Genomic DNA, 19,449 nt, shown 5'->3' on the forward strand with positions numbered 1-19,449 from the left:
GCTACGTTTTGCAATCGGAGAGGAACATTTCCAATTCGTGGCTCTCCCCTTCGGGTTAGCCACGGCCCCTCGAGTATTCACCAAGGTCATGGCAGCAGTGGTTGCGGTTCTGCACCTCCAGGGGTTGGCAGTGATTCCTTACCTGGACGACCTTCTAGTCAAGGCTTCATCCAGTGCAGACTGTCAGCGGAGTGTCTCGCTCACTCTCGCCACGCTTGTTCAATTCGGGTGGCTTGTCAATCTACCCAAATCCACTCTGACCCCGACCCAGAGACTTACGTACCTAGGGATGCAATTCGAGACTCTGCCGGCACTTGTGAAGCTGCCCTTAGTCAAACAGCAGTCCCTTCATCTGGCGGTGCGCTCTCTGTTGAGGCCCCGCCGTCATTCCATCAGGCACCTCCATGCAGGTGCTGGGTCAGATGGTGGCATCAATGGAGGCGGTTCCATTTGCCCAGTTCCATCTGCGTCCCCTGCAGCTGGACATTCTCCGCTGTTGGGACAAGCGGACCTCTTCCTTGCACAGGCTAGTGGCTCTGTCGCCACAGACCAGGAGCTCTCTTCAGTGGTGGCTTCGGCCCCTCTCTCTATCCCAGGGACGCTCCTTTCGGATCCCGTCCTGGGTGATTCTCACCACGGATGCCAGTCTATCCGGCTGGGGAGCAGTGTTTCTCCACCACCGAGCACAGGGCACTTGGACTCCGTCCGAATCAGCCCTCTCGATCAATGTGCTGGAAATCAGAGCTGTGCTCCTAGCTCTCGTAGCCTTTCACCACCTGTTGGCGGGCAAGCACATTCGAGTCCAGTCAGACAACGCGACAGCAGTTGCCTACATCAATCACCAGGGCGGGACTCGCAGCCGCCTAGCAATATTGGAGGTTCAACGTATCCTTCAGTGGACGGAGGACTCCAAGTCCACCATATCCGCAGTCCACATCCCAGGCGTAGAAAACTGGGAGGCAGATTATCTCAGCCGTCAAACCGTGGACAGCGGCGAGTGGGTCCTGCATCCAGCAGTGTTCCGGTCAATCTGCCGCAAGTGGGGACTCCGGAAGTGGATCTCATGGCATCCCGGCACAACAAGAAGATCCCGGTCTACGTGGCTCGCTCCCACGATCCTCAGGCCTTGGCAGCGGACGCGCTGGTTCAGGATTGGTCCCAGTTCCGTCTAGCCTACGTGTTTCCCCCTCTACCTCTCTTGCCCAGAGTCCTGCGCAAGATCAGAATGGAGGGCCGTCGGGTCATAATCATTGCTCCAGACTGGCCCAGGCGAGCTTGGTACCCAGACCTGCTCCGTCTGTCCGTAGAGGTGCCGTGGCATCTCCCGGATTGCCCAGACCTTCTCTCACAAGGTCCGTTTTTCCGCCAGAATTCTGCGACTCTCAGATTGACGGCGTGGCTCTTGAGTCCTGGATCCTGACGGCTTCAGGCATTCCTTCCGAGGTCATTCCACTATGACTCAGGCTCGGAAGGCTTCCTCGGCCAGGATTTACCACAGGACTTGGAGAATTTTCCTGTCCTGGTGTCGCTCTTCCGGCCATGCTCCTTGGCCTTTTTCCTTGCCGACCATCCTGTCCTTTCTACAGTCCGGTCTGCAGCTAGGATTATCCCTCAATTCCCTCAAGGGACAGGTCTCGGCTCTGTCAGTGTTGTTCCAGCGGCGTATCGCCCGACTGGCCCAGGTGTGCACCTTCATGCAGGGCGCATCTCACATCATTCCTCCTTATCGGCGGCCTTTGGATCCCTGGGACCTTAATCTGGTCTTCACGGCCTTACAGAAACCCCCCTTTGAGCCTCTTAGGGAGGTGTCTTTGTTTCGACTTTCACAGAAAGTGGTCTTTCTAGTGGCCATAACTTCTCTCAGGAGAGTCTCTGATTTGGCTGCGCTCTCTTCGGAGTCACCCTTTTTGGTTTTTCACCAAGACAAGGTGGTTCTCCGTCCGACTCCGGACTTTCTCCCTAAGGTGGTGTCTCCATTCCACCTTAACCAGGACATTTCATTGCCTTCCCTTTGTCCGGCCCCTGTGCATCGCTTTGAGAAAGCGTTGCATACTCTGGATCTGGTGCGGGCGCTCCGGATCTATGTGTCACGCACCGCTGCTCTTAGGCGGTGCACCTCTCTTTTTGTGCTGACCACAGGTCAGCGCAAGGGTCTCTCGGCTTCTAAACCGACCCTAGCTCGTTGGATTAGGTCGGCCATATCCGATGCCTACCAATGTACTCAGGTGCCTCCCCCGCCGGGGATTAAGGCGCACTCGACCAGAGCTGTCGGTGCCTCTTGGGCTTTCAGGCACCAGGCTACGGCTCAGCAGGTCGATCAGGCTGCCACTTGGTCTAGTCTGCACACCTTTTCGAAGCACTACCAAGTGCATGCTCATGCTTCGGCAGATGCGAGCTTGGGCAGACGCATCCTTCAGGCGGCTGTCGCCCATTTGTGAAGTTAGGTTTTGCCTACTTCTCAGTTTCTGTTTATTTCCCACCCATGGACTGCTTTGAGACGTCCCATGGTCTGGGTCTCCCATAAGGAACGATGAAGAAAAAGAGAATTTTGTTTACTTACCGTAAATTCTTTTTCTTATAGTTCCGACATGGGAGACCCAGCACCCTCCCTGTTGCCTGTTGGCAGTTCTTGTTCCGTGTGTTTTCACCGGCTGTTGTTGTAGACAGAGGTTCCGGTTATTCCGGGTTTTACTCTATCTCTACTTGTGGGTGGATGTCCTCCTTCAGCTTTTGCACTAAACTGGCTCGATATGGTCATCCAGGGGGTGTATATGCTCGGAGGGAGGAGCTACACTTTTTAGTGTAGTACTTTGTGTGTCCTCCGGAGGTAGAAGCTATACACCCATGGTCTGGGTCTCCCATGTCGGAACTATAAGAAAAAGAATTTACGGTATGTAAACAAAATTCTCTTTTTTGTTTACTTACCGTAAATTCTTTTTCTTATAGTTCCGTTTTGGGAGACCCAGCTCCCTCCCTGTTGCCTCTTGGCAATTTTCTTGTTCCGTGTGTTATCACTGGCTGTTGTCGTGGACAGAGTCTCCGGTTGTTCCGGTTCTTGCTCGGTTCTACTTGTGAGTGGCTATTCTCCTTCAGCTTTTGCACTAAACTGGCTAGATCTGGTTCTCCAGGGCGTGTATAAGCTCAGAGGGAGGAGCTACACTTTTTAGTGTAGTACTTTGTGTGTCCTCCGGAGGCAGAAGCTAAACACCCATGGTCTGGGTCTCCCAATACGGAACTATAAGAAAAAGAATTTACGGTAAGTAAACAAAATTCTCTTTTTTGAACCCTTGATCTGATATTTTACTTTTAGTGAACATGTTTAATGGATTTATCACTTTTTATCTCTTTTTTTGTACAGTTAAGCAGCGAGGTGGACGATTACGTTTGTGACTGTCACTTAGAAATGCTTCGGCTGTCACAAGATCAGCAAAACCCTCAGAGTATCCAGTTTGATGAGGCCAACTGGCAGCTCCATCTTAGCTCCTTAAAACCCTTAGGACTTAATGTGTTGCTGAACCTCTGTAATCCAGGGGTGTCTACAACACTTTCCCGCTTCTCAGATCATCTGCGCCATATCGCTCTTCAAGAAACCCATAGCTCTGTGCTTCCTGGACACATTCCTTGGGGACTTTGTGACTTTTCAAGGCTCATAGGTACAGTTTGATAGATGATCATTTTTCCTTCTTGTATGTTTTGTTTTTTCTTCATTTTCTTTGCTGTGCTCCTCTTTTATGAACTAATTTCCAATTTTTTTACTTTTAAACACATCAATTGATAACTGCCTCTTCTTTCCTTATATTTAGGTTTCACCCCAGGAGCTAAGGACCTGTTTAAACTCCAAAACCATGTCGCTCTCTATCACCTTCCAAGTGAGGAGCCTGTAAAGGAGACGTTACTTTCCAAGCTTCCAACTGGTGCCAAACGTAAACCACCCCTTAGTCACATGATCAGCCTTTTTGTCCGAGATGTAACTACTAGTATGTACCTTTTCTTTCCATACCAGTCATGTCTCATACATTTCTCTGACTGTTAGCATATGAAGGTGTGCTCATACATGCATTCCACCTTATTGTCTTCCTCCTGTACCTCCCAGACACAGAGCAGATGCTGTCCCATGGAACAGCTGACATTATCCTTGAAGCCTGTACAGATTTCTGGGACGGAGCTGATATTTACCCCCTCTCTGGGTCGGACAGGTACGATACATAACATTACTTTTTTCTTAGGAGCGTAAATGTGGGTTGACATTACTTGATTTTGCAGCATTAAACGACCATCGATTGGTAAATATTTACCGATCAGTGGTCATTGGATTTGCCTTTTTACACAGGCAGACCATGCTTAACAATGTTCACTGCACTCTCTGTAATGGCATATGCTGCCAATTTACTCAGGTTAATATACTGCTCAGAGGATCTTTTGTGAAAACCAAAAGATCATTGCACCTGACGAACGAGGGTTTCTTTATCGTTCCTATGGGAGACCCAGACATTGGGTGTATAGTTTCTGCCTCCGGAGGACACACAAAGTACTACACTCAAAAGTGTAGCTCCTCCCTCTGAGCTTATACACCCCCTGGAGAAACCAGATCTAGCCAGTTCATTGCTTTGTGTTCAGGAGGCATACATCCACACATGCATTCTCATCTGATTTTTTTCATTTTTGGAAAGAGTTTGAAGAAAAGCGGGTCCAAGCCTGGACCCCCGGCATGTCCCTTCTCACCCCACTGTGTCGGCGGTGCTGTTAAGGTTGATTCCAAGGCTGGAGCCTTACATGCCGCGCTCCTTCACCATCCCTCGGGCTCTGGCTTGAAGTGGGAGCCAGCACGGTCTCCATGCCTGGCAGGAGACCGGTCTCCATCCGCAGCCCTTCAGGATCCTGCTGGACGGAGCACTCATCCCCAGGGACCTGGCCCTGCGTCTCAGCAAGCTAAGTACCTGAGACGTTTATATTCTGGGGGTCCCTGTACTTTATTATGGTGGGAGAGTGTGCTGAGTGAGTTTTCTGACATTTCCTGCCGGTTCTCTGGCTTTCGCCTGAGAACCGCGCCGATGGTGCCTGCACGCCGGCCGCACCGCTCAAATTTAAGCCCCGGCTTCGCCGGAGGCCTACTTTCGGTTTCACTGCCCTCGCATGTCATTCATGCAGAGGGACAGTGCGGCTCCGCCCAGCGGCCGTTTTGCACAGGGGAGAGACACTCCTCACTGAGTACATGTCTCCTCCCCTGTAAGTCTCTTTGGCCCTCCAGATCCCGCTCTCAGAGTTGGTCCCGCCCCCTCTCCTCGCTCTGGCGCCATTTTATCAGCGTTTTTCTTTGCGATCATCACTGGCTGCAGCATCCCTGCTGAGGTGCTTGGGGGTCCGGGCTTTGGGATCTGGAGGGCACACAACACCGCTCCAGCGGTCTGGTAAGCCACAACCTCTGGTTGTGGGCCTCTGTATATACTCTCTGGGGGTCACTCTAGCAGAGCCCCCACTTCAGCAGCATGTCTCACACGAGGAGCAAGGCTCCAAAGCTATATTCAGTATGCACTGCATGTAAGCTCGTGCTGCCGGATCCGAGCACATTTCCACATTGTGATGCCTGCTCTAACCTGGCGGTGCCTCGGCCTGGAGTCTCACCCCCAGTGGTCTCTCAGGCTGCTCCTGCTCCTGTGGCTGAACCCCCGGCTTGGGTAGAATCCTTAACCAGGTCTATCTCCCAGTCTTTTGCCGACTCCATGGGACAGCTGTCCAGGACTTTGCTGAGCATGCATCAGCCCCCCTCACAGGGTGCCTCTGCTGCTAGGGCTCTCTCAGAGGAGCTCACAGAGGATTCTTCATCTGGTCCCAGGCCCCGTCCTCCTAAGAGGAGACGTAGGGCTCCCTCCCCTTCCTCGCCCCGCGGCTCTGTTTGAGAGGCTGACTCACAGGACGAGGAGGATGCCTTTACAGGGGGCTCGGATGCTACCTCCATGTGCCCCATTGATCTGTCCGAAAGTGACTCAGATGTTAGTGATTTGATTGCGTCCATTAATTCTGTACTGGACCTCAATCCGCCAGTATCAGAGGAGCAACCCTCTCTGGCAGAAAAGCACCAGTTTACCTTGCCTAAGAGGACAAAGAGTGTGTTCTTTAACCACTCCAGTTTTCAGGCCGCTGTGACCAAGCCTAGGGCCTGTCCTGACAAACGCTTCCCAAAGCGTGGTTCTGATGACCGTTTTCCCTTTCCACCTGAGGTGGTCAAGGAGTGGGCTCATTCACCAAAGGTAGACCCCCTGGTGTCTAGACTTTCAGCCCGGACCGTGGTATCAGTGGCTGATGGCACCTCTCTTAAGGATTCCACTGACCGTCAGGTTGGCACTTTTCCTTTTAAGTGACACTTAAAAGTGGCCCCGCCTTCCCCCCACGGATTGGCCGCTTGCCTCGGCCTTGCCCCGCCCACCACATGGATTAGCCGCTCTGGGCTCGGCCTGGCTCCGCCCCCTCACATGGATTAGCCGCTCGCCCCGGACCTCCGCACGCATCGCCCGCTCCAGCGTACACCGGCTCCCGGTACACATGTGCAGGGAGCCGGCATACGCTGACGCCTCGCCCGCTCAGCCCCGCTCCAGCGTACACCGGCTCCTGGTACACATGTGCAGGGAGCCGGCATACGCTGACGCCTCGCCCGCTCAGCCCCGCTCCAGCGTACACCGGCTCCCGGTACACATGTGCAGGGAGCCGGCATACGCTGCGGTCAATAATGAAGTGTCATGCAGCGGTGAAAGAGTTAAAGACACTGCAAGACACTTCATTATAGGCAGCGGGCACCCCCAGAAGAGAGAAGACAGAAGAAAGAAGACCCCGCAGTCATACTCACCAGACGCCGACCGGGAGCAGGTGAGCGCATCAAGGTCCTGCAGCGGCGGAACACACACACACACACACACACACACACACACACACACACACACACACACACACATCAGATCGCATCCACACACAACAACATCCAGTGATATCGCTTACTTCTCGGCGGCGATAATGTGCGTGCAGTGACCTTCCAGGACCTGCCGGAGGATCACATGGCCGGAAGCATGTGGTATCTCCGGATGTTGTGAGTGTGTGAGCACGTATGTGCGATATCGTCAGTGTGTGTGTGCGTGTATGCGATCGGGTGTGTGCGTGTATGCGATCGGGTGTGTGCGTGTATGTGATCGGATCTGTGAGTGTCGGCAGAGGAGCACGGCGTGCAGCACAGCTGCTGGGACCGCCCACCGGAGGGCACAGGGAGAAGTGGGGTGTGAGTGTATGCGATCAGATGTGTGCGTGTATACTGTCTGATGTGTGACTGTGGAGCACGATGGGGAGTGCGCAGAATGGGGGATGGAGCACGATGGGGGGTGCGCAGCATGGGGGATCGAGCACAATGGGGGGTGCGCAGCATGGGAGATGGAGTACGATGGGGGGTGCGCAGCATGGGGGATGGAGCACGATGGGGAGTGCGCAGCATGGGGGATGGAGCACGATGGGGAGTGCGCAGCATGGGGGATGGAGCACGATGGGGAGTGAGCAGCATGGGGGATGGAACACGATAGGGGGGTGCGCAGCATGGGGGATGGAGCACGATGGGGGGTGCGCAGCATGGGGGATGGAGCACGATGGGGAGTGCGCAGCATGGGGGATCGAGCACGATGGGGAGTGCGCAGCATGGGGGATGGAGCACGATGGGAGTGCGCAGCATGGGGGATGGAGCACGATGGGGGTGCGCAGCATGGGGGATGGAGCACGATGGGGGGTGCGCAGCATGGGGGATGGAGCACGATGGGGGGTGCGCAGCATGGGGGATGGAGCACGATGGGGGGTGCGCAGCATGGGGGATGGAGCACGATGGGGGTGCACACCCTCCCCCCAAAACACACACACAGCGCCACACGCGCACCGCACAACACACGACACACACACTGGGAACCACAAACACCGCCCTACACAGACAACGCCGCACACACACCCAACACACAAACACCGCGGCATACACAAATATACGCACATACCGCGCAACACACACACTGCACAAAACATACCTCCCCCAAAACACACACACGCACTCCACACCCACACAGACCACGCAACACACACAGCACCACACACACAGAACGCTATAGACACACAGCGCTCCACAAACAACGCAACACACACAATGCAACACACATACAACACCGCTCTTACACACACCCCCACCCAGACAACACCCAGAACATTTACAGTGCCCTACACAAACACTGGCAACTACACACAACAACATTGATATATATAACAAAAAACATACATTAACTATACAATAAATTCTAGAACACCCGATGCGTTAGAATCGGGCCACCTTCCAGTCTTACATAATTGTAGACCTGGAGAATCATACGGCCAGTTAAGTTTTATGGTAAAATGAACTCTGGAATTAAAAAACAAACAAAAAAAAAAAAAAGCTCTTGCAGATTTTCACTTTTGGGAAAATCAGTTTTTTATTGAAACCAAGAACAGTCAAATGACACACATTCTTTGTCATATAATATTGCAGATTTACAAATAACACTTCTAATACACTTTATAATAAGTAAATAACCTGACCGACCCTGACCGTATTTCAGTTCAATTATTGAAAACGCGGTTTTAAAGAACCAAAGGAAAGAAACCGGCAGAGAGAAAGTTTAAAAATCCGGAAAATCTAAAGAGAAAGGAATAAGAAGCAGAAAATAAAAGGTATTGTATGGGCAAGAGTGGAACCCCAAGAAGAGGAAGGGGAAAAGGGGTTATGCTCACTTGGTCCGACGTCTCCTCTTACCTCCCCCACACACCCACTACACCTCTCTACTACTGACGCAACCAGAGGCCCACCTCCGAGGACTCTTGGAAGACAATCCATGGTGTCCACACCTCATTAGTCTTTTCTGTATTTCCCACCACTTGAACTACCAGAGTCTCCATCCTGCATATATCATTAAGATCTGCTACCAGATCCAACTTAGATTGGGCTTCAGCTTGTCTCCAACGTCTAGGAATCAAATTCCTAGCTGCTCTAAGCAAATGTCTCAAAAGGCCCCTATTGAAACCTGCCAATGAATTGTCTCCCAGAGAGAGCAACGCCAACTTCCTAGAGGCTTCAACCTGCTTAAGTGACAGCTGGTTATGTAGATGAAACACATCCTCCAGAAGCGTTGCACTCCTGGACACGGCCATCAATTATGTGTAAACGTGCCACTCTCCAAGCTGTACCTCCAGCATGTGTCCGGAACAGAGGGACACAGAATTTCACTTTTTTTGCTATTTTGCCATACTTGGAATTTTTTTTCAGGTTATCATTGCATCATATGATAAAATTGATGGTGAAATTAAAAAGTACAACTAATCCCACAAAAATAGAAGCCCTCGCACGGCTATCTAAATAAATAATATTAAATAGAAATTACCGTATTTTTCGCTTTATAAGACGCACCGGATTATAAGACGCACCCCAAATTTAGACATAAAAAAGGTAAAAAAAAGAAAAATGGGGTCCATCTTATACTCCGGTGTTCTCTTACCGGAGGGGGGGCATCAGTAGTGGTGAAGCGGGTCACAGGAGGCACAGGTTGTGCTGGCAGGCGCGGCGGGTCCATGGTGGCAGGCGCGGTGGTGGCAGGAGCTGCGGGGTCTGTGGTGGCAGGTGCGGTGGCATCCGTGGTGGCGGCAGCAGCGGCGGCGGGTGAGTCGTGCAGCAGGCCGGTGCAGTGAGAGTGTCCGCGGTCCCGGTTTAAATGGTGGCTCAGTGGTAGCAGCGGCGGTAATGGCTCAGTGGTGACAGCGGCGGTGACGGCTCAGTGGTGGCACCGGCGGTGACGGCTCAGTGGTGGCAGCGGCTGTGACGGCTCAGTGGTGGCAGCGGCGGTGACGGCTCAGTGGTGGTGGCAGCGGCGGTGACGGCTCAGTGGTGGCAGCGGCGGCGATGGCTCAGTGGTGGCAGCGGCGGCGACGGCTCAGTGGTGGCAGCGGTGGTGACGGCTCAGTGGTGGAGCAAACCGATGCGGTGTTTTCCCAGTGTGTCCGCGGTCCTGATTCAAGTGATGGCGCCCGGAGCGGCGCATGCGCAGATGGAGCTCTCATCCCAGGGCTCCATCTGCGCACGCACTGACTCCCGGAACAGCGCGTGCGCAGATGGAGCTCTCATCGGCGCCATCATTTGAAAGTGGGACCGCGGACAAACTGGGTAACTTGCTGCACAGCCGCCTGCCCCGCACGCACAGAGTGGAAGCCAGAAGGCTGCCCGCCCACCCTGCGTGCAAGCGGCAGGGTACCTGTGCTTGCGTGCGTGCGGGCGGCAGCCGGGTGCCTGTGTGAGGGCGGCAGCCGCCTGCCGCCCGCACGTGCACCCGACTGCTGCCTGCACACAGCACCCGGCTGCTGCCGGCACACAGCACCCGGCTGCCGTCCGCACGCAGCCACAGGTACCCGGCCGCTTGCACGCAGCCACAGGCACCCGGCCGCCCAATCGCCGCACACACAGGACCCCCAGGTACCGCTATATTCGGATTATAAGACGCACCCCCCATTTGCCTCCGAAATTTTTGGGAGGAAAAGTGCGTCTTATAAAGCGAAAAATACGGTATGTTGTGCCCTTCTTCCTGACTTTTATGCTTTCCTTCTAACTTCAGGAAGAAAGTGCTGGACTTCTACCAAAGGGCATGCTTGTCTGGCTACTGCTCGGCTTTCTCCTACAAACCAATGCACTATTCGTTGTCACCTCAGCTACATGGCAAGTGCATAGAAATGCAGCACAGTCTTGGGCACAGCTCCGTCTCGGGGCCGTGTGACATTGGTGGGATTACTCCTATGAAGCACACTGGCCGGCACGACAGCTGGAGTTCTGATGGTGAGTGTCCCATTACTGACTCGTTAATAGAGCGCTATGCTTGAGCTACTTATTTCTTGGTAACTTTGCTTCAGAAGCTTTCATGTTAACTTAGCCTTGCCCATCTTGTTCTCTTATTGTCTACATATTATCCTCATTCAACACAGAAGGTATCGGGGAGGTGACAGAGGATTTTACCCAAGCGATGAGCGGTCAGATCTTCATGGGGATGGTTTCATCACAGTATCAGGCTCGTCTGGACATTGTCCGCCTAATTGACGGCTTAGTGAATGCCTGCATCCGTTTTGTCTATTTCTCAATGGAGGATGAGCTGAGAAGCAAGGTGAAGGAATCATTTTTATTACTGTTTACTTTTGGTAAAATGTTACACTTTTAGCCAATCCCATCTCTTTATCCAGGTGTTTGCTGAGAAAATGGGTCTTGAGACTGGATGGAACTGCCACATTTCCCTAACTCCAAATGGCGATGGGCCAGGATCTGAGGTTCCCCCATCCAGCCCCAGCCATGCTGGCTCTTTGAGAGATGATCTCCATCAGGGTTAGAAACCATTTAAGTGTTTTTCATGAGTCCCATTTTCACCTTAAAGATAAAGGCCCAGTCACACTAAACAACTTACCAGCGATCCCAACAACGATACAACCTGATAGGGATCGCTGGTAAGTTGCTAGGAGGTCGCTGGTAAGATGTCACACTAAGCGACGCTCCAGCGATCCCACCAGCAACCTGACCTGGCAGGGATCGCTGGAGCGTCGCTACACGGGTTGCTGGTGAGCAGTCACACAGGCAGATCTCACCAGCAACCAGTGACCAGCCCCCAGCGCCGCTTGGAAGCGATGCTGCGCTTGGTAACTAAGGTAAATATCGGGTAACCAACCCGATATTTACTTTGGTTACCATCGCACACCGCTTAGCGCTGGCTCCCTGCACTCCTAGCCACAGTACACATCGGGTTAATTACCCGATGTGTACTCTGCTACGTGTGTATGCAGCAGGAGCCGGCTTCTGCGGACACTGGTAACCATGGTAAACATCGGGTAACCAAGAAGCCCTTACCTTGGTTACCCGATATTTACCTTCGTTACCAGCGTCCGCCGCTCTCACACTGCCAGTGCCGGCTCCCTTCTCCCTGCATTCCTAGCCACAGTACACATCTGGTTAATTACCCGGTGTGTACTGTGGCTACGTGTGCAGAGAGCAGGGAGCCGGCACTGGCAGTGTGAGAGCGGCGGACGCTGGTAGCGAAGGTAAATATCGGGTAACCAAGGTAAGGGCTTCTTGGTTACCTGATGTTTACCCTGGTTACCAGCGTCCACAGAAGCCGGCTCCTGCTGCCTGCACATTTAGTTGTTGCTGTCTCGCTGTCACACACAGCGATGTGTGCTTCACAGCGGGAGAGCAACAACTAAAAAATGGCCCAGGACATTCAGCAACAACCAACGACCTCACAGCAGGGGCCAGGTTGTTGCTGGATGTCACACACCGCAACATCGCTAGCAACATCGCTGCTACATCACAAAAGTTGTTCGTTAGCAGCGATGTTGCTAGCGATGTTGCTTAGTGTGAGGTGGCCTTAACATTACATAGGCAAATTTAAGTACAGCAGTTTGGAGCATTGAAACACATTGCTTGGCCTTGGGCAGATATTTCATTAATTTCCCTCAAAGTTTTGTCTCCAAACTTTGAATCTAATAAAGAGGTACAAGTGCCCCCTTTTCCTCCTCTTGTTTGAGGGAACTTAATATGGCATCATGTTACATAGTGCCGTTTTCTTATTTTCCTTCCTATTTAGCCCTGATGTTCCTTTACCAGCATGCCTAAGATATCTCCAAACGTAGACTGGGCAAGGGAGTGAAGGCCCTGCACCCAAGACAGTGCTACCCTACCCAATGTACAGCCCTGACCCCAGCTTAGGTTAATTTTCTGCGACATCGTATACATCATTTCTTCAGCGCTCTATTGGGAGACCCAGACGATTGGGGTATAGCTACTGCCCTCCGGAGGCCACACAAAGCACTACACTAAAAAGTGCAAGGCCCCTCCCCTTCTGGCTATACCCCCCCGTGTATCACGGGTTCTCCAGTTTTCAAGCTTTGTGCGAAGGAGGTCAGACATCCACGCATAGCTCCACAGATTTTAGTCAGCAGTAGCTGCTGACTATTTCGGATGGAAGAAAAGAGGGCCCATATAGGGCCCCCAGCATGCTCCCTTCTCACCCGTGGATGGTGTTGTAAGGTTGAGGTACCTATTGCTGGTACAGGGGCTGGAGCCCCACATGCTGTTTTCCTTCCACATCCCCTTGTAGGGCTCTGTGGAAGTGGGATCCTGCCGGCCTCAAAGCTCTGACGCCGGGCTCCATCCACAGACCCAGTTGAACCTGATGGATATGGAGCAGGAGTACATTCAGGGACATGGCCCTGCATCATACAGGTACTCTGTGTCCCCGGCAGGCACAGACACACTCCGGGCTGGCTGGGTGTTGTAGTGCGCCGGGGACCGTAACGATTGAGTTGGTGTTCCTGCAGTTTACTGGGGGACTTTTGTGTTGTGGGAACGCAGCGCCGACCCCCACTGGACCGGCGGCGCTGCTGTGACTTGTAGTGCGCCGGGGACACGCCGACCGCGCTTTTACGGCGGCGGCGTTTATAAATCCAGTCCCCGGCTTTTGCGGCCTAGCACCGCTTCGTTCCCGCCCCCACCCTGTCAATCAGGGTAGGGGAGAGACGCTGTTTCGCAGCAGCGACGAGGGCTGGAGCCTGATTTACATGCTCCAGCCCTCTCACTAGGCACAGAGGGAAGCAGGCTTCCCGCTCTTAGTCAGGAACGCCCAGGGCCCGCCCCCCCTCCTCTCCCAGGACGCCGGCAGCCATTACATGCAGTCTGGCTGGAGGAAGGACGCAAGGCTCTGGGAGACCTGGACTAGGGGGCTTCTGGAAACCACACACCCGCTCTTAAGCGGGCGGTAAGCGGCATTTCAGCTGGCCCCTCTAGTGCCTCAGTGTGTATTGGTGTACTGTGTCACCAGATATATATATTTATTTATTTCTTGCACTGTGAGGTCGCTTCCTGGCTGGATACCCCAGATCGCTCTGAGGAGGCAGCAACATGTCATCCACAAAACGCAAGGCTGCCAAGGCTAGGGCTGTGTACACTGCGTGTGCTGCATGTGGGGCTGCTCTACCAGCAGGTTCCAAAGACCCCCATTGTGTGCAATGCTCAGATCCGGTGCTGCTTCGCCAGCCGGAGTCCGGAGGGGTAGTGACCCAGGCTGAGACGCTTGTAAGTCCTGCCCCGGTGTCAGGGACAGACTTTGCAGTTTTTGCTGACGGAATGTCTGTGACTATGGCAAAAATCCTTGAAACTTTGCAATCCATGACTGGGGCTCAGTCTATGGACACGGCGAGGTCTCTGTCCTCTAATCCCCCTCAGTTGGATTTGATCCAGACTGCAAGGGGGTCCCCGGCTTCCCAGGCTGAGTATTATGACTCAGATGATAGCCCCAGCCACCCTAAGCGAGCTCGCTGGGAAAGACCCTCAACGTCATCACACTGCTCAGGGTCTCAGCGCAATCAGTCGCCCTGTGATGCGTCTGAAGAGAGTGATCAGGAGTCTTATCCTGGAACCCCTCTCAATCTGGATACCCCGGATGGGGACGCCATGGTAAACGAGCTTATCTCAGCCATCAATAGACTGTTGGATATTTCTCCCCCAGCTCCTTCTGCAGAGGAGGCAGCTGCAGAGCAGGAGAAGTTTCGTTTCCTCTATCCCAAGCGTAAATTGAGTGCTTTCTTGGATCACTCTGACTTCAGAGAGTCAATCCAGAAACACGACGCTCATCCAGAAAGGCGTTTCTCTAAACGTTCTAAGGATACACGTTTTCCTTTCCCCCCTGATGTGGTCAAGCGCTGGACCCAGTGTCCAAAAGTAGACCCCCCGATTTCCAAACTTGCAGCTAGATCCATAGTTGCAGTGGAGGATGGCGCTTCACTTAAGGATGCCAATGACAGACAGATGGACCTTTGGTTAAAATCTGTCTATGAAGCTATCGGCGCGTCGTTTGCTCCAGCATTCGCAGCCGTATGGGCACTCCAAGCTATTTCAGCTGGTTTAGCAAAAGTGGATGCTATCATACATCCAGCGGTGCCGAAAGTGGCGTCCCTTACCTCGCAGATGTCTGCGTTTGCGTCTTACGCTATTAATGCGGTCCTAGAATCTACCAGCCGCACCTCAATGGCGTCCGCCAATTCGGTAGTTTTGCGCAGAGCCTTGTGGTTAAAGGACTGGAAAGCAGATGCTGGTTCCAAAAAATGTTTAACCAGCTTGCCTTTATCTAGAGATAGACTGTTTGGCGAGCCATTGGCTGACATCATTAAACAGTCCAAGGGTAAAGACTCTTCCTTACCCCAGCCCAGATCAAGCAAACCTCAGCAGAAAAAATGGCAGCAGAGGTTTCAGTCCTTTCGAGGTTCGGGCAAGACACAATTCTCCTCGTCCAAAGGGACTCAGAGGACGCAAAGAGTCTCAGATTCCTGGCGGGCTCACGCACGCCCCAAGAAAGCAAATGGAGGAACCGCTTCTAAAGCGGCTACCTCATGACTTCCAGCCCCCCCCCCCGCATCTCCGGTCGGGGGCAGGCTCTCCCGCTTTTCCGACATTTGGATGTCACAGGTCAAAGACCGGTGGGTGACAAACATTTTGTCTCGCGGGTACAGAATCGAGTTCAGTTCTCGTCCTCCAGCTCGGTTCTTCAGAACCTCCCCACATCCAGACCGAGCAGATGCCCTGCTGCAGGCGGTGGACTCCCTAAGAGCGGAAGGAGTAGTGATCCCTGTCCCTCCTCAGGAACAGGGTCGAGGGTTTTACTCCAATCTCTTTGTGGTTCCAAAAAAGGACGGCTCATTCCGTCCTGTTCTGGACCTAAAACTGCTCAACAAACATGTGCACGCCAGGCGGTTCCGGATGGAAACCCTACGTTCTGTCATTGCCTCAATGTCTCGAGGAGACTTCCTTGCCTCAATAGACATCAAAGATGCTTATCTCCACGTGCCAATTGCTACAGAACATCAACGTTTTCTACGTTTTGTGATAGGAGACGACCATCTTCAGTTCGTAGCTCTGCCATTCGGTCTGGCGACAGCCCCACGGGTCTTCACCAAGGTCATGGCGGCAGTGGTAGCAGTCTTGCACTCTCAGGGACACTCGGTGATCCCTTACCTAGACGATCTACTGGTCAAGGCACCCTCTCAAGAGGCATGCCAACTCAGCCTGAATGCTACGCTGGAGACTCTACAGTCTTTCGGATGGATCATCAACTTTCCAAAGTCGATCCTGTCACCGACCCAATCACTCACGTATCTTGGCATGGAGTTCCATACTCTAGCAGCGATAGTGAAGCTTCCGCTGAACAAACAGCGATCACTTCAAACAGGGGTGCAATCTCTCCTTCAGGGTCAGTCGCACCCCTTGCGGCGCCTCATGCACTTCCTAGGGAAGATGGTGGCAGCCATGGAAGCAGTTCCCTTTGCGCAGTTTCATCTGCGCCCACTTCAATGGGACATTCTCCGCCAATGGGACGGAAAGTCAACGTCACTAGACAGGAAAGTCTCCCTCTCCCAGACGGCCAAGGACTCTCTACAATGGTGGCTCCTTCCCACCTCATTGTCTCAGGGAAGATCCTTCCTGCCCCCGTCCTGGGCAGTGGTCACGACAGATGCGAGTCTGTCAGGGTGGGGAGCAGTTTTTCTCCACCACAGGGCTCAGGGAACGTGGACTCCGCAGGAGTCCACCCTTCAGATCAATGTTCTGGAAATCAGGGCAGTGTATCTTGCCCTACTAGCCTTCCAACAGTGGCTGGAAGGAAAGCAGATCCGAATCCAGTCGGACAACTCCACAGCGGTGGCATACATCAACCACCAAGGAGGGACGCGCAGTCGCCAAGCCTTCCAAGAAGTCCGGCGCATTCTAATGTGGGTGGAAGACACAGCATCCACCATATCCGCGGTTCACATCCCAGGCGTCGAAAACTGGGAAGCAGACTTCCTCAGTCGCCAGGGCATGGACGCAGGGGAATGGTCCCTTCACCCGGACGCGTTTCAGGAAATCTGTCGCCGCTGGGGAGTACCGGACGTCGACCTAATGGCGTCCCGGCACAACAACAAGGTCCCGGCATTTATGGCGAGGTCGCGCGATCAAAGAGCTCTGGCGGCAGACGCCTTAGTACAAGATTGGTCGCAGTTCCGGCTCCCATACGTATTCCCGCCTCTGGCACTCTTGCCCAGAGTCTTACGCAAGATCAGATCCGATTGCAGCCGCGTCATACTCGTCGCCCCAGACTGGCCGAGGAGATCGTGGTATCCGGATCTGTGGCATCTCACGGTCGGCCGACCGTGGTCACTTCCAGACCGACCAGACTTACTGTCCCAAGGGCCGTTTTTCCATCAGAATTCTGCGGCCCTGAACCTGACTGTGTGGCCATTGAGTCCTGGATCCTAGCGTCTGCAGGATTATCCCAAGGAGTTGTAGCCACAATGAGACAGGCTAGAAAGTCGACTTCTGCTAAGATCTACCACACAACGTGGAAGATTTTCTTATCCTGGTGTTCCGCTCAGGGAGTGTCTCCCTGGCCATTTGCATTGCCCACTTTTCTTTCTTTCCTGCAATCGGGGTTAGAAAAGGGCTTGTCGCTCAGCTCCCTTAAAGGGCAAGTCTCGGCACTATCCGTGTTTTTTCAGAAGCGTCTAGCACGTCTTCCTAAGGTGCGCACGTTCCTGCAGGGGGTCTGTCATATTGTGCCCCCGTACAGGCGGCCGTTAGATCCATGGGATCTGAACAGGGTACTAGTTGCTCTCCAGAAGCCGCCTTTCGAGCCTCTGAAGGAAGTTTCCTTTTCTCGCCTGTCACAGAAAGTGGCGTTTCTTGTTGCGATCACATCGCTTCGGCGAGTGTCGGAGCTGGCAGCTCTGTCATCCAAGGCTCCCTTCCTGGTGTTCCACCAGGACAAGGTAGTGCTGCGCCCCATTCCGGAGTTTCTCCCTAAGGTCGTATCCTCGTTTCATCTTAATCAGGATATATCCTTGCCTTCCTTTTGTCCTCATCCGGTTCACCGGTATGAAAAGGACTTACGTTTGCTAGATCTGGTGAGAGCACTCAGAATCTACATTTCCCGCACGGCGCCCATGCGCCGTTCCGATGCACTTTTTGTCCTTGTCGCTGGTCCGCGCAAGGGGTTGCAGGCTTCTAAAGCCACCCTGGCTCGATGGATCAAAGAACCAATTCTAGAGGCCTACCGTTCTGCGGGGCTTCCGGTTCCTTCAGGGCTGAAAGCCCACTCAACCAGAGCCGTGGGTGCGTCCTGGGCGTTACGACACCAGGCTTCGGCTCAACAAGTGTGCCAGGCAGCTACCTGGTCGAGTCTGCACACTTTCACCAAGCATTATCAGGTGCATACCTATGCTTCGGCGGATGCCAGCTTAGGTAGAAGAGTCCTGCAGGCGGCAGTGACACCCCCGTAGGGGAGGGCTGTTTTGCAGCTCTAACATGAGGTATTTCTTTACCCACCCAGGGACAGCTTTTGGACGTCCCAATCGTCTGGGTCTCCCAATAGAGCGCTGAAGAAGAAGGGAATTTTGTTACTTACCGTAAATTCCTTTTCTTCTAGCTCTTATTGGGAGACCCAGCACCCGCCCTGTTGTCCTTCGGGATTTTTTTGTTGTTTGCGGGTACACATGTTGTTCATGTTGAACGGTTTTTCAGTTCTCCGACGTTATTCGGAGTTAATTTGTTTAAACCAGTTATTGGCTTCCTCCTTCTTGCTTTGGCACTAAAACTGGAGAACCCGTGATACACGGGGGGGTATAGCCAGAAGGGGAGGGGCCTTGCACTTTTTAGTGTAGTGCTTTGTGTGGCCTCCGGAGGGCAGTAGCTATACCCCAATCGTCTGGGTCTCCCAATAAGAGCTAGAAGAAAAGGAATTTACGGTAAGTAACAAAATTCCCTTCATTTATCTTATGTTCTAGATCACTTTTCCACTTATATTTACGATGTTGCCACTAGGCACTCTTACTTTAGTAGTCCAATCATGCATTAGTCAAGGTACAGCTCATTTTTACTCTTCTTTACTTTTTTTTCCACTTGATAGCGTCCCGGGAGGATGCGGAAGGTCTTCTTCTCATGGATGATGAGGGGCACTCTGATATGATTAGCTTCCAGCCTACTGATAGTGATGTCCCCAGCTTTTTTGAAGATTCCAACCGGGTAAGAATAATTAGGGGTATGTTCATTGAGTGGCATTTTAAAGGGATTTTCCCGTTTCAGAAAACTTGCATAGGCTGTAGTAGGTATATACATAAAAAAAACCTATTCACTATCCTTCCTGGGGCCAATGCCGACTATCCACCACTTCTTCAGTCTCTGTTTGCAGCTCTGATGTTACATCAACAGCTCTAAGGTCATTCACTGAGCTCAGCGGCTCTGCTGTGGAGAAATCACAATGCAATATCAATGTGATGACACAGATGCAGCCAAAAAGAAACCAGGGCAGATGAAAAGATCCCATCTAATTATATAAGTGCTACCAAACATACCAAGAG

At 52.9% G+C, this 19,449-nt stretch overlaps 1 protein-coding gene across 2 annotated transcripts in view; it reads left to right on the plus strand.

The window, feature by feature from the left end:
- The window catches only part of TMEM94 (transmembrane protein 94), a 149,901-nt gene that overhangs the window by 75,438 nt on the left and 55,014 nt on the right, over positions 1–19,449 (plus strand). The window contains exons 15-21 of one of the 2 annotated variants that reach the window (XM_075349644.1): positions 3,359–3,653; positions 3,804–3,977; positions 4,094–4,196; positions 10,647–10,864; positions 11,011–11,186; positions 11,263–11,401; positions 18,999–19,114. In XM_075349644.1, coding sequence (XP_075205759.1) covers positions 3,359–3,653; positions 3,804–3,977; positions 4,094–4,196; positions 10,647–10,864; positions 11,011–11,186; positions 11,263–11,401; positions 18,999–19,114 — 1,221 coding nt within the window. The remainder of the gene's footprint in view (positions 1–3,358; positions 3,654–3,803; positions 3,978–4,093; positions 4,197–10,646; positions 10,865–11,010; positions 11,187–11,262; positions 11,402–18,998; positions 19,115–19,449) is intronic. The other variant, XM_075349645.1, reaches the window with a different exon arrangement.

Source organism: Anomaloglossus baeobatrachus, chromosome 5 (genome assembly GCF_048569485.1).
Source record: "Anomaloglossus baeobatrachus isolate aAnoBae1 chromosome 5, aAnoBae1.hap1, whole genome shotgun sequence".
Lineage (NCBI taxonomy): Eukaryota > Metazoa > Chordata > Amphibia > Anura > Aromobatidae > Anomaloglossus > Anomaloglossus baeobatrachus.